This window comes from Panulirus ornatus, chromosome 68 (genome assembly GCF_036320965.1).
Source record: "Panulirus ornatus isolate Po-2019 chromosome 68, ASM3632096v1, whole genome shotgun sequence".
NCBI classification, from domain to species: domain Eukaryota; kingdom Metazoa; phylum Arthropoda; class Malacostraca; order Decapoda; family Palinuridae; genus Panulirus; species Panulirus ornatus.
The window spans coordinates 6083532-6101923 of NC_092291.1; the positions used below are offsets into that span (position 1 = coordinate 6083532).

The 18392-nt window shown below is 40.8% G+C and overlaps 1 protein-coding gene across 5 annotated transcripts in view; it reads right to left on the reverse strand.

Annotated features, from left to right (window-relative positions):
- The window catches only part of LOC139747317 (uncharacterized), a 99671-nt gene extending 82048 nt beyond the window's left edge, over positions 1-17623 (reverse strand). For 3 of the 5 annotated variants that reach the window (XM_071659482.1, XM_071659480.1, XM_071659481.1), the window contains exons 1-2: positions 17301-17623; positions 1209-1393 (exon numbers count right to left, since the gene is read on the reverse strand). Coding sequence is in view for 2 of the 5 variants with exons in the window: in XM_071659484.1 (XP_071515585.1) it covers positions 17301-17312 (12 nt within the window). In the remaining 3 variants the exon portion in view is untranslated. The remainder of the gene's footprint in view (positions 1-1208; positions 1394-17300) is intronic. The other 2 variants (XM_071659484.1, XM_071659479.1) reach the window with 1 other exon arrangement.
- Between the last annotated feature and the right edge of the window lie 769 nt (positions 17624-18392).

Here is an 18392-nt window from a genome sequence, read left to right on the forward strand (position 1 = left end):
CAAATATTTAAGCTCCACTAAAAATACCAAAGATTACTGGCAATAGTTCAGGGAATTTCTTTAGCCTTAAAACAATTTTGTTTTGAAACTGAGATATGACACAATGAAAGCCTTCTATAATTTAAGTAACCATGGAAAATATCTCTTTATATAATACTTCCCCAAGCCAATAGATACCCTATAAATATGAATGTATAATCACACAATCTTTGAACAGATTAACCATTAATTACTTATTTGCAAGCCTTGATGTCCCAAAAAATATATTTCAACCCTAGATACAAATTCAGCACAAAAAATCATTATAATGAGGGTTTTGTATAAATCAATTACCCCAAAAACTGCAGTGAGATTTTAAGCCCAAAAACATTTTAAATTGAAATATGACATAATGACATACTTGTATACTTGAAAAAGCCACGGAAAATATCCTATAATGCTTCCCTAAGCCAACAGGTAACCCATAAATATGAACTGAATAATCATATGAAATAAAAGAATTACTACTTCCATGGTGTAGCATTTAGTGTCCCAACATGATGCGTTCACAAGCTCCCCAGGATCGAGTGCATAAGGTACGAATCCTGGTTGCAGCTGTCAGTCCTCAGTCAACCTAGCTGCTCATTAATCTCTATAAGTTGGTCAATAAAATGGGTACCTGGCTCAGGCTAAAGCATCCATATATGTACAGATGCTCCTCGATTTACGATGGGGTCATGTTCCGATAAACCCATTGTAAGTTGAAAATACCTTTAATACTGCATACCTACCCTACAGAACATCATATCCTAGCCTACCTTAAACATCCTCAGACCACTTATAATAGCCAACATTGGACAAAATCATCTAATACAAGGCCTATTTTACAATAAAGTGTAGAATTTTTCTTTCTTTCAAACTTCGCCATTTCCCACGTTAGCGAGGTAGCATTAAGAACAGAGGACTGAGCCTTTGAGGGAATATCCTCACCTGGCCCCCTTCTCTGTTCCTTCTTTTGGAAAATTGAAAAAAAAAATGAGAGGGGAGGATTTCCAGGCCCCCACTTCCTCCCCTTTTAGTCGCCTTCTACGACACACAGGGAATACGTGGGAAGTATTCTTTCTCCCCTATCCCCAGGGATACCTGGGGATAGAGGAGAAAGTGTAGAATATCTCGTGTAATTCATTGAATATTGTACTTAGAAAAAAATTGGTTGTACAGGTACTCACCACTAACGTACACAGCAGAAAGCAAATAAGGCCTGAAGAATGTTTGAAGCAAATAACACTTAAATTGCCTGATGATGAGGATGTTACACTGACAGGATCATCAATTTCCTTCTCCACTGATGAGGTTTGAGAATAGCTGGTAGAAGGCACTTGTGATTGTGTGGCTGACTGGAAACTGCAGCTCGCTGCCAATGCACAGCATAATGAGAGAGTGTTATACTGCATATTGCAGTTGTATCACCGTAAAATAAAAAATGGTAAGTTGGAAACATCTGCATATAAATATATATTTTTTTTATTATTATTATTACACTTTGTCGCTGTCTCCTGTGTTAGCAAGGTAGAGGAAGGAAACAGACGAAATAATGGCCTACCCCACCCTCATACAAACGCATGTACATACATGTCCACGCACGCATATATACATACCTATACATTTCAATGTATACATATATACACATACACAAACGTATACACATGTACACAATTCACACTTGCTGCCTTTATTCATTCCTGTTATCACCCCGCCACAAGTGAAATGACACCCCCCTCCCTCCACAAGTGTGCAAGGTAGCGCTAGGAAAAGACAACAAAGGCCACATTCGTTCACACTCAGTCTCTAGCTGTCATGTATAATGCACCGAAACCACAGCTTCCTTTCCACATCCAGGCCCCACAAAACTTTCCATGGTTTAACCCAGATGCTTCACATGCCTTGTTTCAATCCAGTGACAGCACATCGACACCAGTATACCACATCGTTCCAATTCACTCTATTCCTTGCACGCCTTTCACCCTCCTGCATGTTCAGGCCACGATCACTCAAAATCTTTTTCAATCCATCCTTCCACCTCCAATTTGGTCTCCCAATTCTCCTCATTCCCTCCACCTCTGACACATATATCCTCTTTGTCAATCTTTCCTCACTCATTCTCTCCTTGTGACCAAACCCTTTCAATACATCCTTTTCTGCTCTCCCAACCACACTCTTTTTATTACCACACATCTCTCTTACCCTTTCATTACTTACTCGATCAAACCACCTCACACCACATATTGTCCTCAAAAATCTCGTTTCCAACACATCCACCCTCCTCCACACAACCCTATCTATAGCCTACGTATCGCAACCATATAGCTTTGTTGGAAACAGTATTCCTTCAAACATACCCATTTTTTGCTCTCTGAGATAATGTTCTCGTCTTCCACACATTCTTCAATGCTCCCAGAACTTTTGCCCCCTCCCCCACTCTATGACTCACTTCCACTTCCATGGTTCCATCTGCAGCCAAATCCACTCCCAGATATCTAAAACACTTCATTTCCTCCAGTTTTTCTCCATTCAAACTCACCTCCCAATTGACTTGTCCCTCAACCCCACTATACCTAATAACCTTGCTCTTATTCACATTTACTCTCAGCTTTCTTCTTTTACACACTTTACCAAACTCAGTCACCAGTTTCTGCAGTTTTTCACCCGAATCAGCCACCAGTGCTGTATCATCAGCAAACAACAACTGTCTCACTTCCCAAGTCCTCTCATCCACAACAGACTGCATACTTGCCCTTCTCTCCAAAACTTTTGATTTCACCTCCCCAACAACCCCATCCATATACAAATTAAACAACCATGGAGATATCATGGACCCCTGCCGCAAACCAACATTCACCGAGAACCAATCACTTTCCTCTCTTCCTACTCGTACACAAGCCTAATATCCTTAATAAAAACTTCTCACTTCTTCTAGCAACTTGTGTCCCATACCATATATTCTTAATACCTTACACAGACCATCTCTATCAACTCTATCATATGCCTTCTCCAAATCCAAAAATGCTACATACAAATCCATCTGTTTAACTAAGTATTTCTCACATACATTCTTCAAAGCAAACATCTGATCCACACATCCTCTACCACTTCTGAAAGCATACTGCTCTTCCCCAATCTGATCCTCTGTACATACTTTCACCCTCTCAACCAATACCCTTCCATATAATTTCCCAGGAACACTCAACAAACTTATACCTCTGTAATTTGAGCACTCACCTTTATCACCTTTGCCTTTGTACAAAGGCACTATGCATGCACTCTGCCAATCCTCAGGCACTTCACCATGAGCCATACATACATTAAATATCCTCACCAACCAGTCAACAACACAGTCACCCCCTTTTTTAATAAATTCCACTGCAATACCATCCAAACCTGCTGCCTTGCTGGCTTTGATCTTCCGCAAAGCTTTCACCACCTCTTCTCTGTTTACCAAATCATTCTCCCTGACCCTCTCACTTCGCACACCACCTCTACCAAAACACCCTATATCTACCACTCTATCATCTAATTCATTCAACAATCCTCCAAAATACTCACTCCATCTCCTTCTCACATCATCACTACTTGTTATTACCACCTCCCCATTAGACCACTTCACTGATGTTCCCATTTATTCTCTTGTCTTATGCACTTCATTTACCTCCTTCCAAAACATCTCTTTATTCTCCCCAAACTTTAATGATACTCTCTCACTCCAACTCTCATTTGCCCTCTTTTTCACCTCTTGCACCTTTCTCTTGACATCCTGCCTCTTTCTTTTATACATATACCAGTCATTTGCACTATCTCCCTGCAAAAATCATCCAAATGCCTCTCTCTTCTCTTTCACTAATAGTCTTACTTCTTCATCCCACCACTCACTACCCTTTCTAATCTGCCCACCTCACACGCTTCTCATACCACAAGCATCTTTTGCGCAAGCCATCAATGCTTCCCTAAATACATCCCATTCCTCCCCCACTCCCCTTACGTCCTTTGCTCTCACCTTTTTGCATTCTGCACTCAGTCTCTCCTGGTACTTCCTCACACAAGTCTCCTTTCCAAGCTCACTTACTTTCACCACTCTCTTCACCCCAACATTCTCTCTTCTTTCCTGAAAACCTCTACAAATCTCCACCTTCGCCTCCACAAGATAATGATCAGACATCGCTCCAGCTGCACTTCTCAGCACATTAACATCCAAAAGTCTCTCTTTCATGCGCATATCAATTTACACGTAATCTAATAATGCTCACTGGCCAGCTCTCCTACTTACGTAAGTATTTTTATCTATTTACTTTGCTTTGTCGCTGTCTCCCACGTTAGCGAGGTAGTGCAAGGAAACAGACAAAAGAATGACCCAACCCACCCCCATAAACATGTATATACATACACATCCACACACAAATATATACATACCTATACATCTCAACATATACATATATATACACACAAAGATATGTACACATGTACATAATTCATCCTGTCTGCCTTTATTCATTTCCATCGCCACCTCGCAACACATGAAATACAACCCACTCCCCCCTCATGTGTGCGAGGTAGCGCTAGGAAAAGACAACAAAGGCCACATTCGTTCTCACCTAGTCTCTAGCTGTCACGTAATAATGCACCGAAACCACAGCTCCCTTTCCACTTCCAAGCCCCACAGAACTTTCCATGGTTTACCCCAGACGCTTCACATGCCCTGGTTCAATCCACTGACAGCACGTCAACCCCGGTATATCACATCGTTCCAATTCACTCTATTCCTTGCAAGCCTTTCACCCTCCTACATGTTCAGGCCCCGATCACTCAAAATCTTTTTCAATCCATCTTTCCACCTCCTATTTGGTCTCCCACTTCTCCTCGTTCCCTCCACCTCTGACACATATATCCTCTTGGTCAATCTTTTCTCACTCATTCTCTCCATGTGACCAAACCATTTCAAAACACCCTCTTCTGCTCTCTCAACCACACTCTTTTTATTACCACACATCTCTCTTACCCTATTATTACTTACTCAATCAAACCACCTCACACCACATATTGTCCTCAAACATCTCATTTCCAGCACATCCACCCTCCTCCGCACAACTCTGTCTATAGCCCATGCCTCACAACCATATACCATTGTTGGAACCACTTTTCCTTCAAACATACCCATTTCTGCTTTCTGAGATAATGTTCTCGTCTTCCACACATTCTTCAACGCTCGCAGAACTTTCGCCCCCTCCCCCACCCTATGATTCACTTCCGCTTCCATGGTTCCATCCGCTGCCAAATCCACTCCCAGATATCTAAAACACTTCACTTCCTCCAGTTTTTCTCCATTCAAACTTACCTCCTAATTGACTTGTCCCTCAACCCTATTGTACCTAATAACCTTGCTCTTATGCACATTTACCCTCAGCTTTCTTCTTTCACACACTTTACCAAGCTCAGTCACCAGCTTCTGCAGTTTCTCATATGAATCAGCCACCAGCGCTGTATCATCTGCGAACAACAAGTGACTCACTTCCCAAGCTCTCTCATCCACAACAAACTGCATACTTGCCCCTCTTTCCAAAACTCTTGCATTCGCCTCCCTAACAACATCATCCATAAACAAATTAAACAACCATGGAGACATCACAAAACCCTGCCGCAAATCTACATTCACTGAGAACCAATCACTTTCCTCTCTTCCTATACGTACACATGCCTTACATCCTTGATAAAAACTTTTCACTGCTTCTAACAACTTGCCTCCCACACCATATATTCTTATTACCTACCACAAAGCATCTCTATCAACTCTATCATATGCCTTCTCCAGATCCATAAATGCTACTATCCCTGGGGATAGGGGAGAAAGAATGCTTTCCACGCATTCCACACTTGTCGTAGTAGGCGACTAAAGGGGACGGGAGCGGGGGGCTGGAAACCCTCCCCTCCTTGTATTTTAACTTTCTACAAGGGGAAACAGAAGAAGGAGTCACGCAGGGAGTGCTCATCCTCCTCGAAGGCTCAGATTGGGGTGTCTAAATGTGAGTGGATGTAATCAAGATGAGAAAAAAGGAGAGATAGGTAGTATGTTTGAGGAAAGGAACCTGGATGTTTTGGCTCTGAGTGAAACGAAGCTCAAGGGTAAAGGGGAAGAGTGGTTTGAGAATGTCCTGGGAGTAAAGTCAGGGGTTAGTGAGAGGACAAGAGCAAGGGAAGGAGTAGCACTACTCCTGCAACAGGAGTGGTGGGAGTATGTGACAGAGTGTAAGAAAGTAAACTCTAGATTGATATGGGTAAAACTGAAAGTGGATGGAGAGAGATGGGGGATTATTAGTGCATATGCACCTGGGCATGAGAAGAAAGATCATGAGGCAAGTGTTTTGGTAGCAGCTGAGTGAGTGTGTTAGTAGTTTTGATGTACGAGACCGGGTTATAGTGATGGGTGATTTGAATGCAAAGGTGAGTAATGTGGCAGTTGAGGGAATAATTGGTGTACATGAGGTGTTCAGTGTTGTAAATGGAAATGGTGAAGAGCTTGTAGATTTATGTGCTGAAAAAGGACTGGTGATTGGGAATACCTGGTTTAAAAAGAGAGATATACATAAGTATACATAAGTAAGTAGGAGAGATGGCCAGAGAGCGTTATTGGATTACGTGTCAATTGATAGGCGGGCGAAAGGGAGACTTTTCGATGTTAATGTGCTGAGAGGTGCAACTGGAGGGACGTCTGATCATTATCTTGTGGAGGCGAAGGTGAAGATTTGTAGAGGTTTTCAGAAAAGAAGAGAGAATGTTGGGGTGAAAAGAGTGGTGAGAGTAAGTGAGCTTGGGAAGGAGACTTGTGTGAGGAATTACCAGGAGAGAATGAGTACAGAATGGAAAAAGGTGAGAACAAAGGACATAAGGGGAGTGGGGGAGGAATGGGATGTATTTAGGGAAGCAGTGATGGCTTGTGCAAAAGATGCTTGTGGCATGAGAAGCATGGGAGGTGGGCAGATTAGAAAGGGTAGTGAGTGGCGGAATGAAGAAGTAAGATTATTAGTGAAAGAGAAGAGAGAGGCATTTAGACGATTATTGTAAAGAAATAATGCAAATGAGTGTGAGATGTATAAAAGAAAGAAGCAGGAGGTCAAGAGAAACGTGCAAGAGGTGAAAAAGAGGGCAAATGAGAGTTGGGGTGAGAGTATCATTAAATTTTATGGAGAATAAAGAGATGTTTTAGAAGGAGGTAAATAAAGTGCATAAGACAAGGGAACAAATGGGAACTTCAGTGAAGGGGGCTAATGGGGAGGTGATAACAAGTAGTGGGGATGTGAGAAGGAGATGGAGTGAGTATTTTGAAAGTTTGTTGAATGTGTTTGATGATAAGAGTGGCAGATATAGGGTGTTTTGGTCGAGGTGGTGTGCAAAGTGATAGGGTTATGGAGAAAGATTTGGTAAACAGAGAAGAGGTAGTAAAAGCTTTGCGGAAGATGAAAGCTGGCAAGGCAGCGGGTTTGGATGGTATTGCAGTGGAATCTATTAAAAAAGGGGGTGATTGTATTGTCGACTGGTTGGTAAGGTTATTTAATGTATGTATGACTCATGGTGAGGTGCCTGAGGATTGGCGGAATGCTTGCACATTGCCATTGTATAAAGGCAAAGGGGATAAAAGTAAGTGCTCAAATTACAGAGGTATAAGTTTGTTGAGTATTCCTGGTAAATTATATGGGAGGGTATTGATTGAGAGGGTGAAGGCATGTACAGAGCATCAGACTGAGGAAGAGCAGTGTGGTTTCAGAAGTGGTAGAGGATGTGTGGATCAGGTGTTTGCTTGGAATAATGTATGTGAGAAATACTTAGAAAAGCAAATGGATTTGTATGTAGCATTTATGGATCTGGAGAAGGCATATGAGAGTTGATAGAGATGCTCTGTGGAAGGTATTAAGAATATATGGCATGGGAGGCAAGTTGTTAGAAGCAGTGAAAAGTTGTTATCGAGGATGTAAGGCATGTGTACATGTAGGAAGAGAGGAAAGTGACTGGTTTTCAGTGAATGTAGGTTTGCAGCAGGGGTGTGTGATGTCTCCATGGTTGTTTAGTTTGTTTATGGATGGGGTTGTTAGGGAGGTAAATGCGAGTTTTGGAAAGAGGGGCAAGTGTGCAGTCTGTTGTGGATGAGAGAGCTTGGGAAGTGAGTCAGTTATTGTTCGCTGATGATACATCGCTGGTGGCTGATTCATATGAGAAACTGCAGAAGCTGGTGACTGAGCTTGGTAAAGTGTGTGAAAGAAGAAAGTTGAGAGTAAATGTGAATAAGAGCAAGGTTATTAGGTACAGTAGGGTTGAGGGACAAGTCAACTGGGAGGTAAGTTTGAATGGAGAAAAACTGGAGGAAGTGAAGTGTTTTAGATATCTGGGAGTGGATTTGGCAGTAGATGGAACCATGGAAGCTGAAGTGAATCATAGGGTGGGGGGAGGGGGCGAAAGTTCTGCGAGCATTGAAGAATGTGTGGAAGTCAAGAATGTTATCTCAGAAAGCAAAAATGGGTATGTTTAAAGGAATAGTGGCTCCAACAATGTTATATGGTTGCGAGGCGTGGGCTACAGACAGAGTTTTGCGGAGGAGGGTGGATGTGTTGGAAATGAGATGTTTGAGGACAATATGTGGTGTGAGGTGGTTTGATCGAGTGAGTAATAATAGGGTAAGAGAGATGTGTGGAAATAAAAAGAGTGTGTTTGAGAGAGGAGAAGAGGGTGTTTTGAAATGGATTGGTCACATGGAGAGAATGAGTGAGGAAAGATTGACCAAGAGGATATATGTGTCAGAGGTGGAGGGAACAAGGAGAAGTGGGAGACCAAATTGGAGGTGGAAAGATGGAGTGAAAAAGATTTAGAGTGATCGGCGCCTGAACATGCAGGAGGGTGAAAGGCGTGCAAGGAATAGAGTGAATTGGAACGATGTGGTATACTAGGGTTGACATGCTGTCAATGGATTGAACCAGGGCATGTGAAGCGTCTGGGGTAAACCATGGAAAGTTCTGTGGGGCCTGGATGTGGAAAGGGAGCTGTGGTTTCAGTGCATTGTTACATGACAGCTAGAGACTGAGTGTGAATGAATGTGGCCTTTGTTGGCTTTTCCTAACGCTACCTTACGCACATGTGGGGGGAGGGGGTTGTCATTTCCCATGTGGCGGGATGGTGATTGGAATGAATAAAGGCAGACAGTATGAATTATGTACATGTGTATATATGTATATGTCTGTGTGTGTATATACATGTATATGTTGAGATGTATAGGTATGTAAATTTGTGTGTGGACGTGTACGTACATACACGTTTATGTGGGCGAGTTGGGCCATTCTTTCGTCTGTTTCCTTGCACTACCTCGCTAATGCGGGAGACAGCAACAAAGCAAAATAAATAAAAAAGAATACAAATCCATTTGCTTTTCTAAGTATTTCTCACATACATTCTTCAAAGCAAACACCTGATCCACACATCCTCTACCACTTCTGAAACCACACTGCTCTTCCCCAATCTGATGCTCTGTACATGCTTTCACCCTCTCAATTAATACCCTCCCATATAATTTCCCAAGAATACTCAACAAGCTTATACCTCTGTAATTTGGGCACTCAATTTTATCCTCTTTGCCTTTGTATAATGGCACTATGCAAGCATATCACCAATCCTCGGGCACCTCATTAAATAACCTTACCAACCAGTCGACAATACAGTCACCCCCTTTTTTAAATTCCACTTCAATCCCATCCAAACCCGCTGCCTTGCCGGCTTTCATCTTCCGTAAAGCTTTTACTACCTCTTCTCTGTTTACCGAATCATTCTCCCTAACCCTCTCAATTTGCACAACACCTCGACCAAAACACCCTATATCTGCCACTCTATCAACAAACACATTCAACAAACCTTCAAAATACTCACTCCATCTCCTTTCACATCACCACTACTTGTTATCACCTCCACATTAGCCCCCTTCACTGAAGTTCCCATTGATTCCTTTGTCTTACGCACTTTATTTACCTCCTTCTAAAACATCTTTTTATTCTCGCTAAAATTTAATGATACTCTCTCACCCCAACTCTCATTTGCCCTCTTTTTCACCTCTTGCACCTTTCTCTTGACCTCCTGCCTCTTTCTTTATACATCTCCCACTCATTTGTATTATTTCCCTGCAAAAATTGTCCAAATGCCTCTCTCTTCTCTTTCACTAACAATCTTACTTCTTCATCCCACCACTCACTACCCTTTCTAATCTGCCCACCTCCCATGCTTCTCTTGCCATAAGCATCTTTTGCGCAAGCCATCACTGCTTCCCTAAACATATTCCAATCCTCCCCCACTCCCCTTATGTCCTTTGTTCTCACCTTTTTCCATTCTCTACTCATTCTCTCCTGGCACTTCCTCACCCTGGTACTTCCTCACACAAGTCTCCTTCCCAAGCTCACTTACTCTCACCACTCTCTTCATACGTATACTTATGTATATCTCTCTTTTTAAACCAGGTAATCCCAATCACCAGTTCTTTTTCAGCACACAAATCTACAAGCTCTTCACCATTTCCATTTACAACACTGAACACCCCATGTATACCAATTATTCCCTCAACTGCCACATTACTCACTTTTGCATTCAAATCACCCATCACTATAACTCAGTCTCATGCATCAAGACTACTAACACACTCACTCAGCTGCTACCAAAACATTTGCCTCTTATGATCTTCCTTTTCATGCCCATGTGCATAGGCACCAATAATCACCCATCTCTCTCCATCCACTTTCAGTTTTACCCATATCAATCTAGAGTTTACTTTCTTACACTCTATCACATCCTCCCACAACTCCTGTTTCAAGAGTAGTGCTACTCCTTCCTCTGCTCTTATCCTCTCACCAACCCCTGACTTTACTCCCAAAACATTCCCAAACCACTCATCCCCTTTACCCTTGAGCTTCATTTCACTCAGAGCCAAAACATCCAGGTTCCTTTCCTCAAATATCCTACCTATTTCTCCTTTTTTCTCATCTTGGTTACATCCACACACATTTAGACACCCTAGACAGAGCCTTCGAGGAGGATGAGCACTCCCCACAGGACTCCTTCTGTTTCCCCTTTTAGAAAGTTAAAATACAAGGAAAGGAGGGTTTCTAGCCCCCCCGCTCCCGTCCCCTTTAGTTGCCTTCTATGACATGCAGGGGATATATATTATATATATTTTTCATACATGCATGCCATTTCCCACTTTAGCGAGGTAGCACCCAGAACAGATGAGTGAGCCTTAAAGTGAAAAATCCTCACTTGGCCCCCTTCTCTGCTCCTCCTTTTGGGGAAGGTAAAACAAGAGGGGAGGATTTCTAACCTACAGCTCCAACCCTATTAGTCACCTTCTATGACACTCGGGGAAAACATGGGCAGTATTCTTTCTCCCCTAATCTGAGGGATATTATATAATTAATGTTAATTGGATGGCCTTGATTAGGGACTCATTTGCCCACATAGACTTATAAGCAGTCCTTAATGTCACCCAACATGTATTTTAACCATAGATTCGAATTCAGCATAAAAAATAACCCTTAAACTGAGGTTTTTAAGCAAATCTGTTACCTCACACATATACAAAAACTGTTTTGTTTTAAAATTGAAATATGATGTATTGAAACTCTTCTATACTTGATATAACCATGGAAAACAACTCATAATCTTTCCCCAAACCAACTGATACCCAATATATATAAGCCAAATACTCATAGAATCTTCTTAAAGAGTAACCACTGATTACTTATTTACAGACCTTAACATCCTCCAACATATATTTCAACCCAAGGTTCGAATTCAGCATGAAACATAATCCTTATACTGAGGTTTTCAAGCAAACCTATTACCCTTACAAAAATTCCAAACATTGCAGGTTTAGGGAATTTTTTTGTCCAAATACAGTATTGTTTTAAAATAGAAACATGACATAATAAAACCTTTATCTTGATATTTCTAAGCCAACAGATACCCAATATATATGAACCAAAAAATCAAAGAATCTTAGTGATTAGTAATTACCTATTTACAGACCTTAACAACCTCAAACATATATTTCAACCCTAGATTCCAATCCAGCATGAAAAATAGTCCTTAAACTGAGGTTTTCAAGTAAATCTATTACCCTCACAAAAATACCACAAATTGCAGGTAACAGTTCAGGGAAATTTTTAGCCTAAAAACTTGTTTTAAAACCGAAATATGAAGCAATGAAATCCTTCCATAACTGATATAACCACAGAAAATATCTCATTATGCTTACCCAACTCAACAGGCACCCCATGAATATGAACCAAATAATCACAGAATCTTCTGAGGAGCCAAAAACATTTTGGTTTTAAAATTGAAATATGACATAATAACATGCTATTATACTTGAAATAATGACAAAATATCCAATTTTGGTTCCCTAAGCTGACAGATACCCAATAAATTTATCTATTTATCTATTTTGCTTTGTCGCTGTCTCCCGCGTTAGCGAGGTAGTGCAAGGAAACAGACGAAAGAATGGCCCAACCCACCCACATACACATGTAGATACATACACGTCCACACACACAAATATACATACCTATACATCTCAATGTACACATATGTATACACACACAGACATATACATATATACACATGTACATAATTCATACTCTCTGCCTTTATTTATTCCCATCACCACCTCGCCACACATGGAATAACAAGCCCCTCCCCCCTCATGTGTGCGAGGTAGTGCTAGGAAAAGACAACAAAGGCCCGATTCGTTCACACTCAGTCTCTAGCTGTCATGTAATAATGCACCGAAACCACAGCTCCCTTTCCACATCCAGGCCCCACAGAACTTTCCATGGTTTACCCCAGACGCTTCACATGCCCTGGTTCAATCCATTGACAGCACGTCAACCCCGGTAAACCACATCGTTCCAATTCACTCTATTCTTTGCACGCCTTTCACCCTCCTGCATGTTCAGGCCCCGATCACTCAAAATCTTTTTCACTCCATCTTTCCACCTCCAATTTGGTCTCCCACTTCTCCTCGTTCCCTCCACTTCTGACACATGTATCCTCTTGGTCAATCTTTCCTCACTCATTCTCTCCATGTGACCAAACCATTTCAAAACACCCTCTTCTGCTCTCTCAACCACACTCTTTTTATTTCCACACATCTCTCTTACCCTTGCATTACTTACTCGATCAAACCACCTCACACCACATATTGTCCTCAAACATCTCATTTCCAGCACATCCACCCTCCTTCGCACAACTCTATCCATAGCCCACGCCTCTTAACCATACAACATTGTTGGAACCACTATTCCATCAAACATACCCATTTTTGCTTTCCAAGATAATGTTCTCGACTTCCAAACATTCTTCAAGGCTTTCAGAATTTTCGCCCCCTCCCCCACCCTATGATTCACTTCCGCTTCCATGGTTCCACCTGCTGCCAGATCCACTGCCAGATATCTAAAACACTCCACTTCCTCCAACTTCCTCAAACTTACCTCCCAACTGACCTGACCCTCAACCCCACTGCACCTAATAACCCTGCTCTTATTCACACCTACTCTCAACTTTCCTCTTTCACATACTTTACCAAACTCAGTCACCAGCTTCTGCAGTTTCTCACATGAATCAGCCACCAGTGCTGCATCATCAGCGAACAACAACTGACTCACTTCCCAAGCTCTCTCATCCACAACAGACTGCACACCCGCCCCTCCCTCCAAAACTCTCGCATTCACCTCTCTAACAACCCCATCCATAAACAAATTAAACAACCATGGAGCCATCACACACCCCTGCCGCAAACCTACATTCACTGAGAACCAATCACTTTCCTCTCTTCCTACACGTACACATGCCCCACATCCTTGATAAAAAAACTTTCCACCGCCCCCAACAACTCGCCTCCCACACCATATATTCCTAACACCCTCCACAGAGCATCTCAATCAACTCTATCATATGCCTTCTCCAGACCCACAAATGCCACACACAAACCCATTTGCCCTTCCAAGCATTTCTCACATACACTCCTCAAAGCAAACACCCAGTCCACACATCCTCCACCACTTCCGAATCCACACTGCTCCTCCCCAATCCGATGCTCTGCACATGCCCTCACCCTCTCAATCAATAAATACAAACTGAATAATTACAGACTCTTCTGGAATAGTAACAATTACTTCCATGGTGGAGTGGGTGAGGCAATGTGGGGCAGTAGTGCCTTACACATGCCAGTCGATATGGAGACCTTACAGGGAACAATTGGAGCTCTTATCGCCCTTCATAACAAAGGATTACAAATGTGTGGAATGAATATGACAAAATATATGTCCTCACAAAATGTTAGCATCTCCACAGATGTTGAAATCATTACTCTTTTAACCCCAAAGAGGCACATCCAACTCACCTTCCCATAACCTTGAATGAAGTATCTCCCACTGAATAATACACCAACCATTCTAGGCATCACACATGTCATTCACTGCACACAAACTACTGCACACAAAGTAAATGCCTTCAAAACAATAACTGACACAAGATTTGGACTAGAAAAAAATCCTTCAACATCTCAAACAAACAATTCATCTCCTCCACTTTAAACTATGCCTAACCTGCCCAGTCTTCCATTCTATCAAAAGCAAATATACAAAGCTACAAACCACATAAAATAATGCACTCAAAACAATCACTAGCTGCTTAGCTACCACAAGCACCCAACACCTGCACAATGACACACAGATCCTCCCAATACAAATCCACCTCAACATGCTTGGCAATCAATTCTATGCAGCAGCACTGGACCCCTTACCCAAACCACTGAAACTAACCACCAATCCCCAGGCTGAAATAAATATAAAAATAAAGTAATTCCCACCAATAAACTTAAAACAGTAAAATTATGATTGTAATATGGTATAATACTTGCACAGGCAGCAGTTCTCTGGGTAAGCTTCTGGTTGGAGTTACTATGGAGGAGCTGTCATGGTGAACTGTGATTTCAACATCAGCAGTGGAAAAATAACAGTTTATGATTGTTAATAGTCTGCCTTGAACCTATCCCTACATATGGAAAATAAAAAAAAATGTAGACAAGGCAGAGTAACCCTATGTGCTTTGAGTAATACAAATATGTATGCTCTATTAATCTTAAACTAAAGAAACTCAAAACTAAATCAGGTCCTCTATATTTTAAGTAATAATGAATATTGTCTCAAACTATGATACTTGTGTGGCTGCTGGTGCCCCTGATAAGTGAATCCATCATGTTAGTCTGCAATACAGGAATTTCTATTAATTGTGCATCAATGATGAAATGCATCTTATGAGGTTCCTCTTTCAAACAGAAATATAACTGACATTATTTTCATTACTATAGTAGTTCGTATTACTGACATATCTCAGAAAACAGATATGATTGTTGTCACTGGAGGTACTTCGGCTGGTGAGAACTTTGTAATCTCAAAACAAATTGCAAAACAATTACATCCACTGAATCTTAGCTGTAAATCATAACAATAATGCTCTTGCTTTGAAAATCAGATTAATATCATAGTCTGTCAAACTTAATTCTAGGAAATAACATAATCACTAATGGCTTATGAATGTCTGAACATTTTCTAGCATTGATATACTAATATACTGTCAAACAGAATTCTACATACTGTGAGCATTCAATACTCAGTTCATTACAGAAATAGAACCAATGCAAAGTCTCAGGACTCTTCAATGATATATTGTGGTCCATTGTCACTGATAAGCACTGATGAAATCCCACTTGTAAGGTGAGCTTTCAATTTCTGATGACTGCACTGGTCTTCATTAACTCCATTAACACATCAGCTTCCCAAAAGTTGCTTATAGTCCACACTCAATAAAAAGTTGTGATTCCTCAGCTCAAACAAATCAACACCTACTCTATCCCATGGATGGTCTACTATCTCATGGGACAGTGTTTCCTTCTGTTGGGCACTGCTGAATTGGTTGCATATTTCTCACTGGGCGATGTGCTCTTTGGCCTCAGCAGTCATACTGGCCAGCATACACACTCTCTTGCATGCCTCAGACAGCCTTCAACACCTGTATGAGTCAAGTGTTTTGCCTTCTTGATTTCAGCACAAAGGATGAGATGTGAAATCCTATCTCCTATGAATATCAAACCATTTTGTGGTGATCACTCATCTCAAATAAGAATAAGGCAGTAGCTGGTCAGGGACAGTATCTTTGGCTTCAGGCCACTCACAAATTATGGTTTTCAATAGCAAATTCACTGAACTGCAAGAATATGCTCGTAATTCACAGTCGAGACTCATCTATCCTGGTGCTCTCTTACCTAAAATTGGTGCAAGATCCTGTTCTACAACAAATTAACTCAGCAGAATATCTCTTTTTGGTCTTACAAGTGACATTAACAATTCTACACTTTCCCAATCGGCTTATCTTAATGGAATATGTATTACAGGGTTTTAACTGTTTGTCAGGCAACATACATTCAGGAATAACACTCAGAAATGTTCAGCAGTCAACTTGAAACTTGACCTTCTTACTGCCTTCCTCCATAGAAGTCACAATGGCCTTGCTGCTACATTGTGTTGAAGGCTTCATGACATCTGCATCCTCTTGAATACCACTGACCATACTTCACGTAGAAATTTTCTCGTATTGATTTGCATTTACTTGTGAAGTGATTCTTCTAATTGCACTTGCTACAGGTCTTACCATATGCTACATATTCTTCCTTCTTCCAAATATGCTTGTTGCCACAGGGCTTGCATTCTTTCATGGGTCTTGTCCAGGTATGGTCCTCATTTTGGATGTCTTCCTTTACTCTCTTTTCTGCATGGGTTTCTTCAGTAGCTGCTGCAATTTCCTGATCCTTAACCTTGAAATACTGACATGTGCTTGTTTGAAGCTTTGTGTGCCACACAAATTTTGACAGCTGCACGAAAATTAAGTTCATCCTTTTTAAGGAATTTTTCATGGAGTCACCTGATCAAATAAGTACATGATCATCGATGTTATCTCATTTCCTTAATGATCTCCACATTCACATTCCATGCATACAATCCCGAATCTGGTAATGCATGAATCTTGAGATTCTCCTGTTCGTTGCACACACTTTCAAAATCTATACCTGTTAGCCAGTACTTTCTTTAATGGGGCAAATGCGCATCAAATTCGGAAAGTACATTTTGTACAATTATACCTGGGCTAGCCTAGTCACTTACAGAGTGTTGAGAACTCAAATGAATTATACATACCTGGTAAATCATCTCCACCAAAGTTTAATAGTACTGCAACCTTCTCCTCATCGGGTTTCTACTTAAAATCTGCTGCCAGAACATACATATTATATTTTTGTCTTAAGGTCTTACAAGCTTCTTGCGGCATGCGTTGTTACAATGGCCGCTTTTTTTCGCCTTATCATTGAAACAAAAGTTTGTCATGTTTTTCTTCAGTCATTCTAGTCTGTGATGACATGTTGTTTTCACAACTAACCTCATTCTTTTTTCCTTTGATAGTTTGTGCGTCTTAATATTACGGAGAACATAACACGTTGATAAACACGTTCGCAAAGAATAGGTCGCTTTAATTCTTGTGGTGTAAACATAGTAACTGATTGTTCATAGAAAACGTTTATAGTAGACTATAATAAATGTATATATATTTTTTTTAACTTCATTCCATCAAGTTATACTACATGCTCCTCTCAAATAACTTATGTCACATATGCGATAATTGCAGATAATCCTGATGGAAAGTCTTCTTTATCTGCAGGTATTCAAATTTTCTAAATAAGTCGTACTGATCTGTGAAGTCCAAACTGTAATTTGTGAGAGGAGTGATGGTTAATGTTATTGGATCAACACGTAAACTATCCAGGGACCTCCGGTCGTATATCCAACCCTGGTAAATATCTATTTATACAGTATGAGTGACTTGCATACCCATAGTGCTCCAGTTCTTGAACTGTCTGTACCTATAATAAGATTCTTTCCAAAAGCCATAATACTCATTGCTGGAAAATTCAATTTAAGAACAGTCATGAATTAAATACAGCTAAAAGTTACTAATGGGCTGTGGAGATATGTCAGTTTTAGTAGTTTCATGCATTCTTTTGCATCCTGTGTCATCTTAATTGCAGTGTAGTCAGTACTTTCATTTCTAAAATTGTAATGGTTAAACAACCACTCCATTTTATGCTAAAGCAATATAGTTAATTTTTTGATAACTTTGATACATAGGATCTGAAGGGTATTATGACTCACTAAAGGTGATCCAAATTGAAATGTAGGTAGCTGACACAAAATAGAATATAGATAAGTGACAAAAACTCATTATGAAATGATTTA